A 23,766-nucleotide genomic window follows, 5' to 3' on the forward strand; every position below is an offset into this window, starting at 1 on the left:
CTTTGATTTATCTGCTAACTCGTACAACCTATTACTGTCTTTCCATTTTATGAGGGACCGTGAAGGAATTCAATTGACTTTACCAAGGTCACCAGCAAAACAATGCTTAGAAACCTGAGAGAGAATCCTTTCTGCTTCCAAAGATTTTGTGAGTTGGCTCCTGTAAAGAAAAAATTTTTTCTGATGAAAGAGTGCCTCTGGGGAATGAAAAAGAGAAGCCTTGTCTTTCAATGCCCAGAGGTTTATGTTAGTTCCAAAGTTAGAGCGTTTACATTAGGTGCAGAGCTGAAAGTAATCTTCACTTTAAATGGACATTTTCCTCATTGCATCCCGAACTTGGAAGAACAAATGAATTAATCACAAAAGCACAATTAAAAAAAATTTTCCCTTAATGGCCTAATTTTTAGTGGCAGAGTTTTGTGTATGAGGCACGTATTTAAATGACATAGTTTAGGGGCGCCTGGGTGGCTCAGTCGTTAAGCGTCCGACTTCGGCTCAGGTCACCATCTTGCGGTCCGCAAGTTCGAGCCCCGCGTCGGGCTCTGGGCTGATGGCTCAGAGCCTGGAGCCTGCTTCCGATTCTGTGTCTCCCTCTCTTTCTGCCCCTCCCCCGTTCATGCTCTGTCTCTGTCTCAAAAATAAATAAAAACATTAAAAAAAAATTTTTTTTTAAATTAAAAAAAAAAATGACATAGTATCACAGTGAGACATGCATGTAAAAGACCTCTCCTGTCTTTCCATTTTATGAGGGACCGTGAAGGAATTCAATTGACTTTACCAAGGTCACCAGCAAAACAATGCTTAGAAACCTGAGAGAGAATCCTTTCTGCTTCCAAAGATTTTGCGAGTTGGCTCCTGTAAAGAAACGTCACGAAGCCAACGTTTGTTGAAAGCTTGCTAGTCAAGGACTATTCTCATCTTCTCGTTTAATACTTATAAAAACAAAACTGGGGGAGGGGAGATGGTAGTGATATCATGCCCATTGTACAGATGAGCAAATGAGGTCTAAGAAAGTTAACTCGTTTTCCCAAGATCACAAAATTAATGAGGGTTGGGAGGCGAAATGTCAACAGGCTGAGTATTCCAAACAAAACAAAACTCACTATATTAAGAAAACCTCAAAGCCCTGTCAAAGGATACTTTCTAGCCCATAAAACCTCTTTTCCAGGTGGTTTCCTAAAAATAACAATATTAACAACAAAAACCTCAGCAGAATGTTGATTCAGCTTAGTATTTCTAGAAAACCTTATTTCTATTTCTGGAGTTTTTCCTATTTTTAGAATTTTCACCACTGGTTTGACTAGTACTATTTTGTAGGTAGGGGAGGGAAAACTGGATTCAAATTTTCACTCTGCCTCCCACTGGCCTTGTGACCTGGGGCATATTCTCTGAGTCCTTCAAGTCCCTTTCATATTGATGTTCAATAAGTGGTTTCCAAATTTCTAGCTATAAATTGTTTTTAAGATTCTTTTTTTTTAATGTTCATATATTTTTGAGAGAGAGTGAGAGAGACAGAAGATGAGCGGGAAGGGGCAGAGAGGGAGGCAGACACAGAATCCGAAGCAGGCTCCAGGCTCCGACCTGTCAGCCCAGAGCCCGATGCAGGGCTTGAAGTTATGAACTGCGAGATCATGACCTGACCCGAAGTCAGACACTCAACTGCTGAGCCACCCAGGCGCCCCTGGCTGTAATTTTTTTTTTTTTTAAAGCAGTAAAAGGGTATTTGGAGATTAAGAAGTCCAAACATCCCAGTTTACAAGGAAAGAAAGTGAGGCCCAGAGGAATTAAGTGACTTTGAAAAGCCTCCCAGCTAGCTCCTTGTGGACCAGTAAGGAACCCTAGCTGCCAGAATACCAGGCGTGTGTGCTTTCACTATTCCGTGCTTTATCCTCTGGATTAACGTATGACTGATGATCTCTGCCACCCAGAGAAGTTTTCCTCAGGCAGAAATTACATGATTATCTTCACGTATAACCAGAGCGACAGTGCTGGGCAGAGCAGTGAGGATAGCTAAGTCTTTTCACTGCCTGTGAGTTTTAAGCTCTAGCGAATGTGGATCGAGTCCCTTGTTGACATCGGTGTGGCTCCCACCTGCCAGTTGGGATTGGCCTAGCATTTCAGTGAGCTCTGAAAGTTCCCCAAATACCAGTTTGGGGGTTTCCCTGTCTTCTCAGGCTTTGCTGCACACTTCAATGAGCGCTCGTGCTCCATGCTTACCCGTGGTGAGCATCTCCATGGAGCTTCTGTGGGAAACAGTCGCTTATAATTACTGCTGCCAAATGATGCCTTAAACGCCTTGAGACCTCGGTGGCACGGCCCAGGGCTCTCTCCTCGGCTCTGATATGTTCAGAGTTTTCTCATTAACGTGGATAAATATATACACGGCTTGCTCAGCCAACTTATGGATAACATAAATTATCTTTATCTTATGGATAAAGATGGTGAGCACCATGAATATGTTAATGAGGGAATCAAGTTATAAAAAGCCCACAGTGATAGTCCAAATGGAATACAGTGAAATCAAAAAAGAGAAAATTTAAATCCCTCGACTCAGATGCAAAATTTAGAAATTGTACAGAATGGGGTGGGACCTTATGTTTGACGTCACCTTGGCATATGTAAATTTTTACCTTGGCATAGGTCAGGATGCTCCAGAGTTTAGGTTGACTGTGAATTTGATACGAGTCAACAGCGATGTGGCTGCCAAAAAGATCATTTCATCTTGGGCTGTCTTATAACATGTGGCTTTCAGAACAAAATAAATGACAATTTGTTTTCACTCATTTTAGTCAAACCACGTCTGGACTGTTATCTTCCTTGCTGTGCAGCAGAGACATGGTTAAACTGAAGAGTATCCAAAATGTTTGATAAGACCAAGAGATGATTCAAAAGACCTGATGGTATGAAAACTAGTTAAAGGAACGGGATTTTTTTTTTCATACTGGGGGAATAATGATATGTCAAGAGCTATGAAGGAGCTGAGATTTTACCATACTTGCAAGCTGATAAGTTAGCCTGATACAGTTTCATGGGTGCTGATAGAAGCCTTAAGACTCAGAGACACAGGACACTTCATTACAGCAATCACAGGACCCAGCTTATCAGCATTTTCTTGTGCCAGTTCCTTCAACTCCAATCCCACAGGGCAACACCAAAAGAACCAGGAAGCGCCTGCACATGGTGGGTTGCACTATAGGAAAGGAACCCTGATTAGGAAATCCCAATCTTTTATCATAGTCTGCAAGCAAACCCGTCCGATGATTTTCCTATGGGATGGGAGATACTGTCTCTCATCACCCAGCTTTGAAAAGAACAAAAAGCTATCAGTGCCTTCGCTGGAAAGATGGGCACAAAGAGAAGCGATTTGTCCACTGTTTTCAACAATAACATTTTGTCATGTTAAAAAAAAAAAAACATGACACTTCTAGAAATCCGTCACTTCCAAGGAAAAAACCATGTCCAATTGGTGACACTTACCAAAAGCCACATTTATGGTGGATAGGGAAATATTTTTATAAAAAACACAACAAGAAACAAGAAGCAGGGCAAGCCAAAAATGCAAAGGACTTCTCAAGAAGTTAGATGTGGTCAGGCAGAAGCCAGGCGGCCATTTGTAGTGACTGTGAAGGACTATTAATATTCATATACCAGAGAAGTGTTGAATTTAATGTTACATTAAGCTGCTTCTGACACTCCATTTATCAGAAAACAGAGGGAAAGAAAGAAGTGAAGTAACTAGGAAAAAATGCATGACAAAAAAGGATAAAGGGTACTTTCAAACTTGAAATACTTCATTGTATATCTTCTAAAGCTCAATCTGGGCCCCAAGAGGATCCAGACATCTCTTTGATAAGCCAGAGATAGGGCTGTATCCAAAGCCTTTATGAACATTATGTTGTAATCTCCCTCGTCTGCTCCTTCGGCTAAGAAAAACAGCTCAAAAGTCTATTTGGAAATAAAGAATCTCTGAAGCTTTGCCCTAGATTGATTATCCTTGTTTTGAGAAACAGAACCTTTTCTAAGGAATCCTTTATAATCTACCTAGATGCTTCTGGTTGTCCAGACACTTAAAGTGAAGTCTGGGAATACTTCAAAAGAAAATACATTATCCATAGGGTGTTTGTTTGTTTGTTTGTTTGTTTGTTGTAAAGACATGAAACATTTGTTTCCCGCCTCTAGAGAGAAAAAGGGGGGAGAGAAAAGGAGAGTGAGATTATTTAAGAATCACCATCATGACAGTTAGCAAATGGATGTGTTTTTACTTTGTGGATTTATCACCTGCCCATTCTGTTTGAATTCCTTCTCACACCACTTATGTAAGGTGATATACAGCTGTAGCCAGCGGGTAGAGATGACGGAGGATGTGATTTGACCTGTTTGCTTCTCTCTTTCTTTACGTGGAAAGTGAGGTGTTGAAATAGACAGCAGCCGTGTTTCTTTCCAGCTTTTCAGACTCCAAAGAATCCAGGAAGAGCCATTTTCTTAAAAGCTGGCATAAATTTGGAGCTCTTAGGGATGGTATTAGGGCTTGGGAAAAAAATGAGGGCGGAAATCACCTTTGAAAGATGGTTTAAAGAGAATCTCTCCTACCCTAAAGCGTAGTAACATCAGTCAGGATATGGGGAAAGGCCATGGAATGGAGGGGTAGAGTAGGGTCCTGTGTTGCTTTGTGACAAGACCTGGGTGTGGTTTATGGCAGGAAACTGGAAACAAAATTTCCATTCTTTGCTAAATCAGCCTGGGATGCTATTCTAAAAACTGACCTTGGAAAAGGCCGCAGACTGGCTGAAGTGTTGGAACCTGGCTCCTCGGGCCAGGGCACATTGTAGGCCGGGGAGGCCTCGCTTCTGAAGAGATAGACTTCTGTCTGGAAATAATTTGTTGAGTCTTTTAAGAAACAAGAGATACAGGGACGCCTGGGTGGTTCATTCGGTTGGGCTTCTGACTTCAGCTCAGGTCATGAGCTCGCAGTTTGTGAGTTCAAGCCCCGCGTCGGGGTCTGTGCTGGCAGCTCAGAGTCTGGAGCCTGCTTCGGATTCTGTGTCTTCCTCTCTCTCTCTGCCCCGCCCCCACTTGCACTCTGTCTCTGTCTCTCAAAAATGAATAAACATCAAAAAACAAAAAAACAAGAGATACAGAGTTTACAGTGTCCTTCTTTTATACCTCACAGCAAGCAAATGACTTTTTCGGGCATGGATTAGTTTGATCCCAGATAACAGCTACACATTTACTGATTTGGGCACTTTGGAGATAAGGGCTCTACTCTACAACTTTGAGATTCCTCAACAATTGAGACTCCGCCTCCCACTCCTGTGCATAATTTGTCTCACAAGACACACACTTCAAATATCACAAATCAGATCTCAGAATTTATTTAGGGTTTGGGGACTAAAATATCTTTGAAAATAATTGTGTCTCAATATGTTTTACATGTCAGGTTTGAAAGTTGACAGCTTAACTATCCTTTTCTTTTAATGACTTATGGTGGACAAATAAAATTTCACATCTCACCAAATTCACCAATACATTTACAATATGAAAGCTTCAGGTTTTCAATAAAACACTGTGCAATGAAGCCAATAAAAAAGGAACTTAAATGCATATTTTTTCCTACATACATAAGCATCTGTTCCAACTTCTGCCTCCTAAAACTGTTGCTTATTTTGTTTCAGCTTTAACCCTTAAAAATAGTGAAAGAATGATCTGGATTGGAATGTTCATTACTTTAACAGCAGGAGTCAAGTTAATCTGCTTCACACCCCATGTTAGACTTACTTTACTCAGTGCTTAAGATATTTAAAAAAGGTCTCTTGGAGGGAGCACTTTTGATCTAGAACTTGGGGTCTCCTGGGGGCATTAACCAGGCAGAGCTTAGACTGACAATGAGTTTGCCACATCTTTCTGAATCCAGACGTAGCTCTCCTCTAGAGTGACCTTGGGAAAGTAATGTGTTCATCCTGGGATGCGGATATACAAGGTAGAGGGCAGCTGCACTTGTTATAAATATCTTGTAAGGTAGGCAAAATGCTGCACTGTGACTCCGGAAGCCAGAAAGCTGGGAAAGAGAGGGCTTATGTGACCTTTCGAGAATACACTGTTCACCCCAAGGAGCTGTGAGTAATTAAAACAGAGAGTTAGCACTTCTCACGGAAGGGATCAATTTACTCCGAATAGCCCGAAGCTTGTGATCACTTGCTAGGATACTCTTGCTCTCACCAAGAGAGGGGAGGAGCAGGGGAGACCCAGTGAGGGCACGATGAACAAGGAACAGTAATCTGAGAAGGGGAGACAAAAGTGGAGTGAGCAATGAAGGGAAGAAGGGAAGAAAAGCAGGCTTCCGGAGGCCCCGTGGCACTTACTGGCAATCCCGGGCTCAGAGCCGCAGAGGCCAGGTGGCTATTTCGGTCTGTTCCCGTTATAGAAGCCCATCCCGATGCTGCCCTGAGGAAGGGTGTGGAAACTCGAAATGACAGCCACTCTTCATGTCATTTTCTTTCTCACCAATCTGCACTGACTCCTACACTGCATTTTGCTTTTAAGGACGCCCTGCTGTTCCGGTCCACCTTTATCCTTTCTATACAAGTTCCAGCAACCCCCCAACCACCTTCCACCTTCCCCAGCCAGTCTGCCCTCCTGGCTGCAAGCTCCACACCAGCCCCTCTCTTCCTTTACTCTATTGTTTTCCCTCCTCTCCTCCTTCGCATATGCCCAAAACATCTCCATCCTGTTAGGTCAAGATATAATTTATTTCATCACAATCACTCCCATTGCGTAAAGCTTTATAGCCAACATTGAAACATGGACCATCACACTTGAGTCCCACTAGGATATTTCCCTCATTATCTTGACCCACATCCATCTGTCCCATGTTCTGTTTCTTGAAGTATTTGTTCGCTGAACCAGTTCTATAGAATCAAATTTAGGGATGGAAGGCTGTAGTCATCTACATTTTCAACAAGCTCCCCCCCGGAAAAACTGGAGTTAAGAGTAACCTAAGGAGGCAGAATTTTGACTATGAATATTTACTTTATATTTCTCCCTGATGTTTACACTTTTTTTTTATCATGATCATGTACAACTTTTATAAGAACAATTCGTGTGGGGGGCATATATATTTTTTAAAGTCCCAGATGAATTTGATAGTGTGGAACCATAGGTCCATAGCAGTCATTTGAATGAGAATTCAGACACATGCCTTCTTTCATTTCTTAGGTTTCCACCAAGACTGACAGGTACTCAAGAGCAAGAAAATTGCCCTGTACTTTTCCTGTTTCTCCAGTGCTAGAAATGCCAGGCTCAAAGCAGGCACTTAAATAAATACTTGAAGGAGTGTGTTTTTTTTTAATATTTATTTATTGTTGACAGAGAGACAGAGAGAGAGACAGAGCGTAAGCAGGGGAGAGGCAGAGAGAGAGAGAGCGAGGGAGACACAAAATCCAAAGCAGGCTCCAGGCTCTGAACTGTCAGCGCAGAGCCTGATGCCGGGATCAAACCCACGAACCACGAGATCATGACCTGGGATGAAGTCAAATGCTCAGCTGACTAACCCACCCAGGTGTCCTGCTACTTGAATGGGATTAAATAGACTCCCATTAAAATAGAAAAAATCGACTAGGGACATATGTGACATGGGTACATTTGAATTAAAAAAAACAACATTATAATTAGTGGGTTAAAGAAATATGCATTCGTAAAACAGAAAAAATATTCAGGTGACATAGTGGACCCTGGGATGACTACAGATTGGCATCAGCGTTCTACTTTAGATCTAACAGCAAAGGATCTTTGGAGGCGTCAGTAAACTACCAGCATGTAGGTATCACAAGGTGGTTCTCTCTTTTGAATCGGACTCATTCTTGAAGTGGTGTGTTCAATTATAAAATCTACAGCTAAAGACGAAATTTAAGTAGTTGGAGAGAGTTAAGAATCAAAAGTTGCTGGTGGGGATGTACAATGATGTAGCTCCTCTGGGAAACAGTCTCAGATTCTTCAAAAAGTCAAACATAGAGTTAGCATTTGACCCAGCAAATCCATTCCTAGGAATATACTCAAGAGACCTGAAAACATGGGCTTGAAAATATACAAAGACTTTATACAGTTGTTCACAGCAGCATTCTCCAGACTGGCCAATGGATAACCATGACAGAGGATAGACCGACAAAACAAGGTATAGCCAAACAATGGAATATTATTTGGCCATGCAAAGGAACGCTACAACATGAACCTGCCTTGAACACATGCTAAGTGAGAGAAGCCACACACCAAAGGCCACATATTCTATAATACCGTTTGTATAAAATGTCCAGAATTGGCAAACCCATAGAGATAGAAAGTGGATTCAAGATTGCCACGGGCTGGGTGGAAGGGGATGGGAAGTCATTGCTAGTGGGTGTAGAATTCCAGAGTTAGACAGTGGTAATGGTCACACAACTCTGGGAAGGATCTAAAAGCCTCTGAATTGTATACTTTAAAAGTGTAAATTTTATGGCATGTGAATTATATTTCAATAAAGCTGTTATTTTTTTAATTTATTTTTTTAATTCAAGACCGGTGCCTGGCTAGCTCATTTGGAAAAGCTGACTCTTGATATTGGATTGTGAGTTCAAGCCCCACGTTGGGTGTAGGAATTATTTTTAAAAAATTAATTAACAAATATTTTTAAGTCAAAGGCAACATGGGGAGGGGGGAAATCTGCACAGCAGGTCCTCCAAAGAATGTTAAAAAAAAAAGGGGGGGGAGACAATAAAGCAGTTTTTTTTAAGAGCTGCCTTTTCAGGCATGGTTGGCCTTTTTAACTCTTTTTTTAATAAAAAAAAATAGGATGGCTAGCTGAGGAGAAAATTAGAAGACATAGATTATAAATACAGCTTCAGGAGTTTCATTTAGGTACAAGGTTTTCCTACATTAGAAGTTGGAATAAGAGGTTTTCTCATCTCTCTTTTTTGGGGTCTTAAATAGTGCTTAGTACAGGTTGTACGCAGGCAGGACGATCTGTGGGAGCCCTTTCTGAAATGCGAGAGGGTTGAACTCGATGACCTTGCAGCTTTTTCTGTCTCTCGGGACACTGTCTGTCCTCCGCATTCCGTCTCACACGTGGCCACCAGTGCATTCGTCTCGGTGAAATAGGAGAGGAGATGCTACCGTTTCTTGCAAAGTTTTATTTGGCTTCCCTATTCAGTCATAAACACACATTCCTCTTAAGACTGTGAAAGTCTTCTCTTCTAGACAATTAACTTTTTGCTTACAAACACGACTCGTAGCTGCCCTTGCAACCCAGAATTTCAGTCACGTGTGTGAAAAAAGTAAATTCGCATTATGTATGGACACCTCCACACAGGTTATTAATACAAATACCTAGAGTGTACTTGGCCTGGTGAAGCGTTTTCAAACCTCCGCAAGTCTTTGATTTCAGTTGTATTTGAGAAATAAAATGAGCTCATCCTCACTCATCTTTACTAGGGATGGGACTGTTTGCGCTGAACTGTTTGCGCTGTTTGCTCCCCAAAGCTGCCTGCTTTGTAGGAGATAATAGGGACCTTCTTCGGTCCACTCAGCACAGTCTTCCTTACTCTCTGCCAGGGACCCGATTCCCACGATGGTAAAGCAAACTGAGAGACACCTTCAGAGCAAAGAAGTCTCTTCGTGGCCCCGTGACCAGATTCATTTCAGAGCCATTCTGTTCTTTATTCTCTGGTTGAGGGGGGAGAGTGCTTCATTTTATGGCAAAGTTTATGTCAGTGCTGGTGCTCTTGCTTTCACCACCACATGTATTCAGAAGTATTCATTCGTTGAGTAAACAGAGAAATTCAAACCTTCCTATTTTTGGCGAGTGTTAGAAACCTTCATCCCCCGTATCCTCAAATGTTTTGTAACCCAACGGCATGGTTAATAAATGAGGGATTGTGGACCTACGACCGGGTGTTGATGAAACTTGGTGTGTTTAGAATATTGGCTAAAGAGAAATCCTTGCCAAATCATGATGCACGTCACCTCCTCTGGAGGGGATCCTGCTCCCCCTCCGCTAAGCAAGGGCATGGTCAAACTGCCCCTTCTCCAGCCCTTCAAGTCCATCAGCCCAAGTCGAGGTTGGCATGCTCCGATACGGGTCCAGAAGAATCCGGAAGCACCTGACAATGAGGATGCCCAAGAAAATGAACAACAAAATCACAAAAACAAATGTGGTCTTCTGTTCCAGAGACATGCTAGAATCTGATGATGTGTTCTCAAGGGGCACTAGGGGTGAAGGGACGGGCTGTCCTCCATCCATCGTCCAGGGAAGCTAGAGCACAGGATCTCCCAGTTTCCTTTTCTTCCATCATCAGTCTACTGAGGTCATGGTGGCTACTGCACCTTGGACAGGCTGAGTTATCTGCAAGAAGAAAGAAAGGGAAAGGAGAGGGAATAAACTACCAACGAGCAACTTTATTTCTGCGCTCACAGTCGTGTTTTGCAGAGAGAAGAAGGAATCTCTAAACTTTTTCACCCAAGATGCTAAATTCTGTGTAATTACGGGAAAGAATATTTTACTCTTGCATGAAATTACCAGATTGTCCTCAGAGCAGCCACCTGGAGCCAGGAGGGATGGGCGGGGAAGACAACCAGAGTACAGAAGATGAGAAACGCGCAAGGTAATGTTGACCTCGGGGTGTGCTGCCAACTTGACATCCAAAGCCAGTGTCCCCTGCCAAGTCTCTTCCAGACTCCCTCCAATAGTATGACTTTCACATCATTCTTATAATGATACCACTGATGGAACACCAGCTATGTGCCAAGACTCTAGCTAGACACAACATAGGTTAGCCACTCTACTACAAGCTCCGTGAAAGCCAAGACCTCTAGAGCCTCAGCAGGAGGAAACTGAGGCTGGAAAAGGTGCTTAATACAGCAACTCCCGGGGAGTATCGAGTTCTGGGCTCCAGCCTCTGGCCTCCATTCTACTACTAAATGAGTGTGGGACCTTATAGTCACTAGGCTGTAAAAATGGAATCAGAAATGCCTGTGTATCTCATGGTGCTTTAATGAGGATGAATGTCTGTGAAAACACTTCAGAAAGTATACAGAGAAGAAAGACAAACAAAACCAAGAGTCGCTTCACTTAAGAACTGCCTATGGGAGCCAGGTTGCTTCTTTCCTTTCTGTTGCCTGGATCAAGGGAGAAAGGAGGCGTCTCAGACTCCCAGACTATCAAGCTTCTGCTGCTTGTCTTTTTTCTTCAGAAAACATAGACCAGGTTCAATACTTGACCCTGAGAAGCACCTCGAGAACTGAGCTAGGGAAAAGGGATTGATTGGCTGTATTTTTTTTAAAAAGCTTTACAGTAGCTTCCTACTGTGTAAGACCACCTGAAAAGGAGGAAGACAAGGGAAGAGATAAGTTATCACTATTTCCATTTTACCGGTGGATAAATTAAGATATATGAATATTACTGTTTGTCTTTAAAGGCAAGTTGGAGGGCACGCCTGGGTGGCTCAGTTGGTTAAGCGTCTGGCTTCGGCTCAGGTCATGATCCCACAGTTGATAGGTTTGAGTCCCGCATCAGGCTCTGTGCTGACAGTCCGAGCCTGGAGTCTGCTTCAGATTCCGTGGCTCCCTCTCTCTCTGCCCCTTCCCCCTCTTATGCTCTCTCTGTCTCTCTCTCAAAAGTAAGTAAACATTAAACATTGTTTGAAAATTAAAAAAATAAAGGCAAGTTGGAGGATCCACAACGGCCTTAAAAACTTCGGATATTTTGAACTAAATCTATGTATGAGTCTGTTATAAGAAAAATTACACGGCACAGTAGTCAGCTATAGGAATTAACATGGAATCAAAATAAATGATATTCAATTAGAAGAAGCAACCAAATGAAAATAGAAATGATGACCTAAAGCTCTAATACAATATTTCTATAGTTATAATTGTTGCATTAGTAATCATAATAACAGTTTGCCTGTATGATGACACTTCAAAGTTTATAAAATCGCGGTTTAAGGCACAGTTTATAAAGAGATTTACAACCAGTGTCTGGGAGGAAGGAGTTACCAGTTAGGAGGAAAAAAAAAAATTTGCAGCTCTATGACTAGATATTTTTAAGGCTGGAGTCGTTGCGGTAGATTTGTTTATCATTCATTTTTATTTTGAAGTAAGATTATGATAAAATTTGACTATATTTCTTAAAAATAAGCTCCGTGGGGATATAGAGGATGTTGATGGATCGGGTTTGGTTTGGTGCGCTTGTTTTTAGGCACCCTCCCGACATCGGGTGTTAATTCTCAGCAGATAATTGGGTGAGGGGAGGGGGCAGAAAAGGGTGGCCAGAACCTCCTCTGCAGCATCCTTAGTGTTTCCAGTAATGGGCCATCTGCACTCCCAGGAAATATCCAAACTAGACTTATTCATACCAAGTATAAAATCCACCAAGGGGGGAGCGCCTGGGTGGCTCCGACGGTTGAGGGTCCGACTCTTGATTTTGGCTCAGCTCATGATCCCAGGGTTGTGGGATTGAGCCCCACAACAGGCTCCATGCTGGGCGTGGAGCCTGCTTAAAATTCTCTGTCTCTTTTCCTCTGCCCCTCCCCTGGTTGTGCTCTCTAACAAATAAAAATTAAAAATTAAAAATAAATTACCAAGGGCTGGGTCAAAAGAAAGTCACATGCTGATAGAGGGAGAGGCGCCTAAGCTACCCCTGCCATGGTCCCTCTGGTCTCTCTGTGTCCTATGGAGGACCCCCTCACTTTGACCCTGCCCTCTCCACTGACTTCCTGGAATCCCACTCTATGTCCATTTTCCCTCCAGCCCGAATGAGGCCAGAGCCGTTTTCTTTGTCTGTTCTTAACACGGCTGAGGTAGGTATGACTTTTCTGGAAGTTCTTTACGAAAACATTATGTAAGCCAGAAAGGAAATACAGGAGAAGTGAAGGCCATTAACTGTGTATACACACAACGTAAAGATTTCTGGATCTGTGAAGTTCATTGAACATGGTGAAGAACTAGACATAGAACCATTTGAGCCTGTGACGGCTCCCTTGACACAAGCTAGGGGGGCTAATATAGCGATACCTTGGTCAGCCTTTCCCTTCTCACCTCCGGTGTCCGCTTGATGCCCGGGAGCTGTCTTCCCCAGCCTTGTCCTTCACACAAGGCAAAATGCCAACTTCTTTTCTCCCAGCTCATACTTCCTAGGCTTCCTCCAGAACTCAGATTTTCGAGCTGGTCCACCGTTCACTTGGGGGCTGCAGTGATGGGTAATCATTCCAAGAAGTCCCAGCAAGTCACCTAGTCATCCTGATTCACATTATCAGCTACGTTTCCCTTTTCCATCTCCCTGTCAATGAGTCTGGAGCCTGGCTTCTTCCCAGGGAAGTCAACTCTTAGAATGATCTAAAAATCAGTTTTAATTTGCAGTGTTACCACCCTCTGCTGATTAAAAGCAGATGCTGTGATATGGTTAACCCTCTCTATAGCCTCATCACATGCTTTTTACAAGCCTGCCAAAATATAAATATATATCCTCCAACCCCTTCGTCACCAACCCCTTGCTGATAAACCAAACTGATGAGAAAACGGAGATGAAAGTATTTCGAAAACTCCACAGCCCTTTATAAACTGCAAGCCTCTCCCCTCCCACCATACTGTGATAACCCACTTCCTATTAAAATAACTTCATTTGGTCAAATCATCAAAGCCTCTCATTAAATTGCAATATTTTACCAAGGAGAATGACACATGAACACGTTAACAGGAATTTGTCTAGGAAAACTGCTTTTATTTGAAGGAGGGGAGGTGTGGTAGACAGAAAGGAAAGTGAAGTGTCTTTCCGGAAGTGAGGGGCCATCGGGGTTGGGGGCAGCAGACATGAGGTTCTGTGGGCAGATGGCCCAGGAGGAAAGTCCTGGAGAGGGTGGGGGATGATGAGTATAGATGAGAAGATCCGGAGAGAGTTCATCAGGGTATATGGGGGATACATAGATCCAGGAAGAAAAGCCAGCTCTTGCCCAAGCTTTGCCTGGGACTGATTGAAATCCCTGGACGAGCCTGCTTGATTTTAAACCCGCAATCAGCTAATCAATAATTTACAAATTTGGAAAGCTCAACAGCACATCTAAGTTAAAGGAAGCAGCGGACAGAGTAAGATGCAGAAAAAGAAAGAAATGTAATCACTTGACTGCCCCAGTAAAAAAATATTCAAAGACATCAAGATCTTTTAAAACGTCTACCTTAGAGTGAAATGTCCCTTATTGGCAAAAAACGATCCTTAGAAAATGTTCACAGGTGCTTTTACCTGAATAATGAAATCTTCCTCTGAGGTGAATAGAGAAATCTGGGCAAGTAAATTATTTGAAAGGATTCTGACACAACCATCCTAAGTGCTAACAAAAACAAAAGGCGGTTGTTTTAAGTACAAGAAGGACCACGGTACTCACGGCGGTGCTTTAATCCTAGCTGGCATCCCCGTCCACGGCACAGCCCTGTCTCCCCTTTGCAGGTCTATTTGCGTGTACTCAGGACACAGCAAAGTCTAATTTTCATACCGGACCAAGGAAGGCTTAATTAAAAGAAGCGCTTCTCAAAAATCATATACCACATTCCTTTTCTTAAGTCAAACCCCCGGACTCTGTGATGGGCACAAAGTGTAAAACCCCCGCATTACTTACGACGCCCCAAGTGAGCAGCTCATCTTAGCCATCACCATTGGCACTAATAGCCACTCGCCTTACTTATAATAATTTGCAAAGAGGCCTGTCTTTCTTTCCTCATGCTTCTGACACACTGCGTCAAATTCATCTCTCTCAGCTCAGAACTCAACCCTTCTTCCCTCGGAAAACCTTTGGGCTCCGATGTCCAAGGACCCTGACTGCCCATTAACCCCCTTACAGACAGACCTGATACCCCTGTTTTCTCAACTGCAAGATTTAGGTCATCTTCTGCCAATGGAAGTTTTGTAAGGCATTAATTTATTTTCCTAATAAGTTTCCAGAAGAACAAACCTCAAATTGCGTTTGGTCCAGAGTCAAATGACCAAGAGGCAAAAACTTACGTGTGACTGAGTGTGCAGACACCTGAGGAGGCCGTTCTCACTTGGTTTGCTCTGCAGCTGTACCTAACACAGGCTGTTCTTTGAACTCCTCCAGGTTTTCCACCTCTGAGCTTTTAGTCATGATGCTCTCTGCCTGATGCCCTCCTCCTCGCTCTCTTCGCGCCTGTGGATTTCGCTCCCTCCCTCAGGGTACACACCAAATACCACCTCCCTGGTGGGGCCTGCGTGTCTCTCCCTTCACCAGAGCGGCCAGGGTGCCTCCTGCTCTGTCCCCTGGAGCCCAGCACCTGCGTCCTGGGGCAGCACGTCACACAGGGCAAGTCTCCGCGGTGTTCAACTCTGTCTCCTTAGGAAACAGCAAGCTCCTTGAGGAATCCCTCCCTTGCTGCTCCGGGGTCACTGCCTTTTTAAACAGAGTTTCAATCAAATCTCTGGCCCCTACCATCCAAGGAACTGAACTCAAACTTGGAGGTGCCAGCTGATAGAAAGAAGGGGTGAAAAAGCACATGTCATCCAGCCCGACTGGGATGTCAGAACTTCATGTTTGCAATAGGTCTGATTTCTAAGAATACAGACAGGTAGTCTGGGTCACTGTGACTCTTCATCAGTCTTGGATTTCATGATTTGAAAAAGCAGTTATTTGGCTTTTTACCTTTTCCTTGGTTTCAGTGCTGATTGGTAGGGTCCCATCAAACAGAAAAATTAGCACATGACTTTCTGTTTCAGGGATCAAGACTTTCTTAGTTAATTGGCCTTGTGGGTGGGGAAGAGCTGCCATTTAAAATATCCTGAATCCAGATGACCTACCTGGAAACTGTAAATGTCAACATGACCCTCCCTCAAGCTCGGCTCATTTGGACATTTCACTGCACAAGCATCGCATGATACCATTTAACAGTAAGGAAAATTATTTTATCTGGAGAAAATAGACCTTAAAGCAATGATGTATGTCTTTTCTTATTTTTAAAGTGACAGCCACAGAATTAGTTCAGCGCATTGGAGACATCGCTCTGTGGAGCATTTGATCCCACCATCTCACTTTTGTGGGGATCCGTTCCCATACCCCCTCTCCTGCAACGGGCTGCAATGATAATAGCTACAATGGATGCATGTCATGTGGAGTCCTGCCCAGCTCATAGTGGGCGTTCAATAAATATGTGATGATGAATAGCATTTTCTCTGTGCGCCGTTTTTTTGTGCAAAATGAGGTTTATCTCTAAATTCTATTATGCAAACAAGCACACCAGGGAGCGGAGATTATAAGTAAACTGGCCCAAATCATAAAAACCAGTTACCAGAGGAGAAGCATCTCCCCAAGGATGCTGACTCACAAGTTTCTCTCCGGCATGTCAGAATGAGTAGAAAGTCGGTCGTCCCCCCGCTGCTAATGGTATGCAGGGTGCAGGCAAGCCATAGTGTCTGTATTTTTAAGTACCTCTAAACCACATAAGCACCGCACCTCATTTTTAAAACTTCTAAGCCAGAAACCTGGTTATGTGACTCGACATGTTTTCCAAAAGTAGATGTAAAAAACAGTGTGTCTGTGGAACAAGAACACTCCCAGGTTTGTATAGTTTACGTTCACATTTAATGGACAGGACGCTCTGTGCTACAAAGACATCCTGTGTACCTTATTTATATTTATCTGGCAGACTAGCGAGACCAATTTGTAGACTGTAACAGGAAGGGAATTGACTGGGTAGGCAAGATTGAATTTGCAATGACCAGCAGAGACAAACTTCCTCAAAGTGCTGCATTATTCTGCAACAGTTCTGAAACTGACTGTTGAAATGTTAGCACGCCTTTGGGTGATTAACGGTGGTACATATCCTGAGACTGAGGCTAAATAGAATCACCTCTACTTTTTTGAGCTAAACAAAACCTCAGCTGCATTGCTGTTTGCATAACTGGAGTGTCTGGAGATATACTCCACCCTCTGTCCCAACCCACCCACCCTGGATGTGTAAACATCCCCATCAGCCCTGTTATATATCTCCCCCTACAACTAACTGTGAGCCCTCCACAAAAGCCACCTCATCATCTAAGTAATCCAATCACTACATAAACAAAAGCTATTACCTATGAATCTTGTGGAAATTCTGTGTAGGAACGCAGTGAACAATAATTTGCATTCCAGGATATACACACAGGGATGCGAAATATTTCCTATAAATTCAGAGAACTCATGGCCCTCTTAGTGATCAGCCCAGAAATAAATTCAGGTAAAGATTTCCTGGCTCTTTCTAGGTACTTCATGTATGTTAACCAACATACACTCCCCTTCCTTTTTTTTTTTTTTTTTTTTTTTTTTTTTGGCTCACATAAATGTATGGCAACCTCCATATTTTTCTTTTCTGAATACGGACTTCTTGATCCAGTACAATAGCACTGATGTTTCAGAATTCACAGGATGGCTAAGGACAGATATTATTTTACACACTGAACAAACAGACCCAAGACTACTAAAAAGCCCTAAAACAGTGACTTTAAATACATGTGAATGTGGTCAGCTACAAATGTCAACAGGCAGTTTTGGAACTGTCGCCAGCCCTCACTGCTGCAATGAGAGGTCTGTTCCCTCTGACTGTCACTGCAAAGTCAGCCTGCAGATGTCTGCTTGGGTTTGGGAGTGGACCCTGTTGTTCTGGCTCACCAGCTCTGGGTCAGCACAAGAGCTTTCTCTTCAGCCTGAGCCCTAACCTCAGCTTTACTTCTTCCCTGTCTTCATTTTCCTCCTAACATCTGCTAGAAGAGTTTTGAAGGGACTGCAGGGCATGGCTGCAGCCTTGCTGAGAAAAATCCCACGTGAGTGCCCAGGCAGTACGTGGGGGTACCAAAAGGCACCAGTAGCAAACTGGAACTTGTAACCTCATACAATACACCTTACTGTCATACCCAGTTTTCTTTCTGTTTCCTTGTGTGTTTCCTAATGCAAAAGCGTGCTTGCTGATACCTCAGAAGGCTGGAGCTGCACAGGGCTCACCACGCAGGGGCACCAGGGATGGTCAGCATCATCATTATGAGTTGTTGAGTTGTGATTCTTTGTGAACAAATTAAAACATCCCTGTTACATTTTGGGAGGTTGGACGTTTTAGGTGAATGGAAAAAAAAATACTATAATGGACAAATAGCTTTCGAGAATAATTTACTGCAGCTTAGCAAAGAAAAAAGCCTATTTTACTACTCTTTTATCCAGTATCAGTAGCATAAACTTAAGCATGCTTTAAAAATAAAGGTACCATTACATTTCACCCCCCTCGTATTAACTTCACCCGGCAAATGTTTAATTAGACTTTATCTGGCATCTAGATCTAAATTCAGATCTTGGATCCAAAAGCATCTATGTGATCATTGCTCATGCATGAATCGTAAAGTTAGAGAAAAGCATTAATTAGCCCATCAAAGACACAGCGTTGGTCAAGTACCTGGGTCTGGCTGAACAAACACTTGATCCATTTCCTGGTGGAACAGTTACAGGTAGTTACAAGCCTCTTTAGTTCCCATTCTTCCCGATCAAGCTGTGTTGAAGCAGTAGACAGTGGTAGCTGCTAGCAGCTGATGGCACACCCCAGATCTAAAGCTGTTGTTTCAGGCTTAGAAACTTCCCATTAAAACCCCCGAGTTAAAGGAGCATCGCCTTTCTGTGTGAGGCATCATTAGCGGCCAATACGGCTGCTTCTTTGTGGCGAGCCATGATTTCAGTTCTGCCTCAGCAACTCTTCAGAGGATTCTGCTTCAGTGAGTAGAGGCAGTATCCTAGCAGTGTGTCTGAAATCATCTTCAAGAAAGCATTAACATTCAAAAGGAGTACGGGGGGGGGGGGGAACATCACAGGGCATTCCCATACCTTTTCAAAATCAAAGCCATAAATCTACCAGTACTCTGTTCTTCTGTATCGATTGTTGACACGGTTCCTCTTTGGGGATGTCAATTAGCACCTTGCAGCGACCAGCCTCCATATTGATCACGGTTTATGACCTTCGGGCCAACTTAATTAAGAGGAAGACTTCTAAGGAAGGGCATCAACATAGTATTTGGGAAATGAAGGAAAGGCTGTTTTTCCTAAAGAAAACAAAACTGACCTTTCAGAAAAGTAGTAATGATAGGAGGCAAAAAGGAAAGAACAATTTAAAAAATCATATTTTTACCACCTGTTTGTAAATTTGCTAGGCTATAGTTTTCCAGGTCCCGTGTATCATTGGCCAGCCTGCATAATTGTGACCTTGGCCCATACTCCACCCCACACAGGCTGTCAGAGACTGCTGATGAATAGAGCTTTGATAAGAGAAAGTTATTCTAATTCTACAGATTCTAGTTACATGGCACAATACTTAAATTATTTTCCTTGGATAGAATGCCTAAATAAATTTGGAAAATATTTTAGGATAAAATTCATCTTTAAAAAAAAAAATTGCTTCTCTGGAAAGAATTCAACACAATCCCTAAGATGGAACATCCTTGTTTTTTGGCAACTCACCACTTTCTTTGTTGAAGTGGAAACACAGTTAGCAACAACACCCACCCACCAAATGATGGGGTGCATGGTATTTAAAGCTCACTCTGACTGTGCCTGTCAGCTTTGCTGTCTCTTTGGCTCTCGCAAGAAGCCGGCCATTACCCGGTAGCTGTAGGGGACTGGAACAGAGCTCATTTTCTAAGAAGAAAATTTCCATCTGCTAGCAACAGACAACAATCCTGGATAGACCTCAGACCCAGGAAGATGTCATTGCCAAATGTTATGATCTAATGTCAGAATCAAACGCTTGCCATTAGAAGCTAAGCCCACCAGAATATGAGGGTTCTCTACACATATGTTTTCAAGATTTTTAACTGAATCTCCTTCTATTTAGTTTTTCTGACTGTTTTACACACACACACACACACACACACACACACACACACAGCAATGGGACAAATGAAATCTGACAAAGCACTATCATTCAATACTAACTGGTATCCTCTGTGCTTTTCAGCCGTCGGCGCTGGTAGATGGAGGGACCTGTCTCGGTAATGCCCACAGAGTGTGGCTCAGGGAACATTCTGACCCCACCCTTACTTATCATTCCATGGGCTGAGAAAGCGCTCTAGTTAGAAATGAGCCTGAGTTACTGTGAGCTCACCCTGCCCATGAGGCCTCCTCAGATATTGTTTTCCTCTACAGACTCATAGAGGTGGTAGAGAACATGAGAGGCCGGGGCTGCCCTTCAGCTCCCCCGCAGGCTGAAACCATCCCAGAGAGATGAGTGCCTGGCCTATTTTTAACACTCTCCAGAGAATTAGATTCCATACCCTGCTCTGACAACCTCTGTTTAAACTAACGTCTCCGTTGCTTACTTAGTCTAAATGGGCTGGCATATTTCCTTTTCATGATATCCTAGCGGCAGAAAGTCAGTCATTATCCACCATACAATTCTGTGAGAGCGCTCTTCCCCCAAGGAAGCTGAGCTTGGTCCACCAAAGAACATTTGGGGAAGATCCCACAGCGAAGGTTGGCTGTTTCTTTTATAAGATCATTGTAATTGAAATTATGAGACTGAGCCCTACCCCCCCCCCCATGCAGCTACACTTTGTGACTCGTCGTGACTTCTGAAACAGTCAATAAGGATTCATGAAAAGTTGAGTTCTTTGAACGTTTCATAGTAGGTCCTGTTTCTTGATTCTTTAATACTCTTTTTACCTCTTCTCGGAATTCTTCCTCAAATTTCTGCTTTCCAGCTTTAGACTGGGAACCTAGAATGCTACACAGAGCTGTATAAAGCTCAGACTAATACGGATTTGTATTGAATAGAATGATTTCAAGCTGTGCTTCTCTTATATATTCTGATCCCAGGGTTACTTCTCAGTGTTAATTCAGTCTTTCTTTTTAACCATGTAACATCATGAGTCAATATTATTAGAAATCTACTTTTTAAAAATATTTATTTTTTGAGAGACAGAGAGCGTTCACATGAGTGGGGGAGGGACAGAGAGAGAGAGAGAGAGAGAATTCCAAGCACGCGGTGCACTGTCAGTACCGAGCCCAACATGGGGTTCCAGCTCATGAACTGTGAGATCGTGACCTGAGCCGAAACCAAGAGTCAGATGCTTCACCGGCTGAGCCATCCAGACACCCCTAGATATCTATTTTAAGAACTTTGTCTACATTGTAATTTCAAGTGTCACCTTGAATATTCTTTAGATTACAACTCTTCCCTCAATGTTCCATGTCGCACTTTTTCATAAGGTAACAGACAATGACTATTAAAAAACAAAGAAAAAACGCTCCGTGAGCCATCACAGCTTTATGCCAACACAAAGCTGTTGTTATTAACATGACCATTGTTGCGTTTCTTTCTGACTGCCTGATTCTCAAAATTGAATGGATTCTTGGTTTGATCTTCAAACTGATCTTCCACATAGAAACATGACTCTCTTTTCATGTTCACCACTAGGTTCTTTGTAATAATCTGTTTCTTCCTTTGTGTACATCTTCCTTTCATGTAGTCCAGAAGCATTCGCTCAGTTCATTCATGAAGCATCAGATGTGTTCTGTGTTGGGTGTTGAAAGAAGGAAAAATAGGGGAAGTCAGTCCGTGCGTGAGTTTATTCAAGGTTGTCACTGCACAACTCTCAGAGGCTCCCTGGTGAGGAGCTGGAGGAGGTCCACATCCAGCAGTGGTGGCCACACTCCCACACAGACCAGCCCACCTTCACTGCCTCCTGCTCCCGCACACCCTCTTCACTCCTCAGCCAGCAGACCGCTGAATTATGTCCTCACTCTTCTACAGGACTTGATTTCACAAGGTCGTCTGTGGCTTCTCATTGTCCCAGACAAACAAACAAAAAAAGTTCTTGCATTTATCATCTTCGCTCCCCTTGGGGCAACACTGAACATAGCTGTCCGCTCTCTTCAGAAAAGTTCTAATAAAAGGACACGCAGAGTGAGGCAGAGCAGCAGTGCTGATATCTCATTTCAGCCCTCTACCCTCCTGGTCTACCCCTCTGCCCTGATGCCCCCTTGGTGCCTCTCCTTCCTTCATCTCTCATCTTCCCTTAGAGGCTAAAGCCAAGTTTAACTCAGGAAACCACCAACCAATATGAAATTAAGGGTGGAAAAGCAGGCAGGCTAGGATGCGTGTTAATGGCTCCACCACTTTTAACTCATAAAAAGAAAAAAGTGAAAGTCATTTTATTTCTTATTTTTATATTTAGCTCTTCTTAGTTTAAAAAAAGTAAATCAATATATCATGTCATATAAAGTTGGGGTTTTTTTTAATTAAAATAAGCTCTATTTCTAATAGCCCGCTGATTTGCCAGGTCTAAGTATGAGTTTATTTATCCACTCAGCTATCTTCATGGGTCGGTGAACATTCAAAGCACAAGGGACAGGAGGGAAGGTTTAATAATATTCACACCAAGCCTATAAATTAGGATCTATATTCAAGCATTATTAAAAGCAAGCAGGTGAAAGTCCAGCCACAAATTGGCAGCCTCCTGGTTTGATCTTTTCTTGTATGCATCTCTACCCATCACAACTGTGATATGTTGAATGCTCAATTAGCAGCTGATGAATCTGGAACAGAGTAGTATTTGAAATGAAACGAGGAACAATCAATGCTGCAACTCAGTGGAAATGTATTTGCAAGAAACAAAACACTGATAGAATGTAATACATGTGAAGACTTCAGACTGCCCTGTAAAATGAACAAGTTGGCTCATTTTTCTCTTTATAAGTAAAAAAAAAAGGGGGAGGGGGCGTGCCAGGCTGGTCAGTCCATCGAGCATCCGACTTCAGCTGAGGTCATGATCTCACAGTTCGTGGGTTCGACCCCCATTTTGGACTCTGTGCTGATAGCTCGGAGCCTGGAGCCTGCCTCAGATTCTGTGTCTCCCTCTCTCTCTGCCCCTCGCCCGCTCACACTCTGTCTCTCTCTCTCTCTCTCTCAAAAATAAATAAACATTTAAAAAAAAGTATCAACGAAGGAAATGCATCTTGAAAACACTGATGTCCAACCCTGTTCTATTTAGAGACAATATTTGCAAACTTTCAGTTATTAATTCTAATTACAGCATGAAAGTATGAGAATGTCAGTATGGATTATTCACTCTTCGAAAGAAATTCATACTGAGGAGTTAACAGCCTGGTGGATAAATTTATTCTTTTTAAATGACTTGTACAATAATAACAGTTTTCTTAATGACTTTGAAATACTTAATGCCTTTAAAATGTCATATAAAGTGCCAATTAGAGTTTTATACAAACCACTCCTCTAAATTTTTATGCTCTTATTTTGGCATTATTCTTTCTGTTCAACAGCTGTACATTAGAAGGGACCTCTACTGCATGGAAAGTTGGAGGACTGAGCAAATTACAACATTGAGATGATTTAGAAAATAGAATAGGCCTGAGAATTACTTAACTGTTAGCCTGACTTTTATACCTGACCAAATTCTGGAACTAAAAATCTTGCCACTGAAAATCAATTTGAAAATCCCCAGAGGAGAAAAATAATCATACGAGGCCATTTAAAAATGCGGGTTAAAAAAATTTATGAAAAACGAATCCCAATTTCTGATATTTCAGCTTGTGGAAACGATGGAAAGGAGGCTAAAAAAATGGCCATAAACAGAAGTTACGAAACACAGTCGCTGGATGCAAATTTCAGCTGCCTCAGTGGGTGATGTCACCAATTGCTGCTTGAAAAATCACTTAACTTTACAAGTATTTCAATATTTCATTGAGATCAATCAAAAGTTCTGGTCATGTAGCA

At 42.6% G+C, this 23,766-nt stretch overlaps 1 protein-coding gene across 3 annotated transcripts; it reads right to left on the minus strand.

Moving 5' to 3' along the window:
- Positions 1–9,138: 9,138 nt before the first annotated feature.
- CTXN3 (cortexin 3) lies at positions 9,139–18,784 on the minus strand. 3 transcript variants are annotated; one of them, XM_058737223.1, is made up of 2 exons: positions 18,442–18,784; positions 9,139–10,369 (listed from the first exon to the last, which is right to left on the minus strand). In XM_058737223.1, the coding sequence occupies exon 2, from the start codon at positions 10,265–10,267 to the stop codon at positions 10,022–10,024; it is 246 nt and encodes an 81-aa protein (XP_058593206.1). In that variant the 5' UTR covers positions 10,268–10,369; positions 18,442–18,784; the 3' UTR covers positions 9,139–10,021. The 3 variants fall into 3 exon arrangements, with proteins under 3 accessions (XP_058593206.1, XP_058593215.1, XP_058593225.1); XM_058737232.1 differs by lacking the exon at positions 18,442–18,784 and adding an exon at positions 15,017–15,671; XM_058737242.1 differs by lacking the exon at positions 18,442–18,784 and adding an exon at positions 14,403–14,962.
- Positions 18,785–23,766: the final 4,982 nt, after the last annotated feature.

The sequence above is a fragment of the Neofelis nebulosa genome, chromosome 1 (genome assembly GCF_028018385.1).
Source record: "Neofelis nebulosa isolate mNeoNeb1 chromosome 1, mNeoNeb1.pri, whole genome shotgun sequence".
Taxonomy (NCBI): domain Eukaryota; kingdom Metazoa; phylum Chordata; class Mammalia; order Carnivora; family Felidae; genus Neofelis; species Neofelis nebulosa.

Coding starts and splice junctions, on each gene's coding strand:
- CTXN3 (XM_058737223.1), bottom strand. CDS start 10,267: ATGGATGGAGGACAGCCCGTCCCTTCACCCCTAGTGCCCCTTGAGAAC.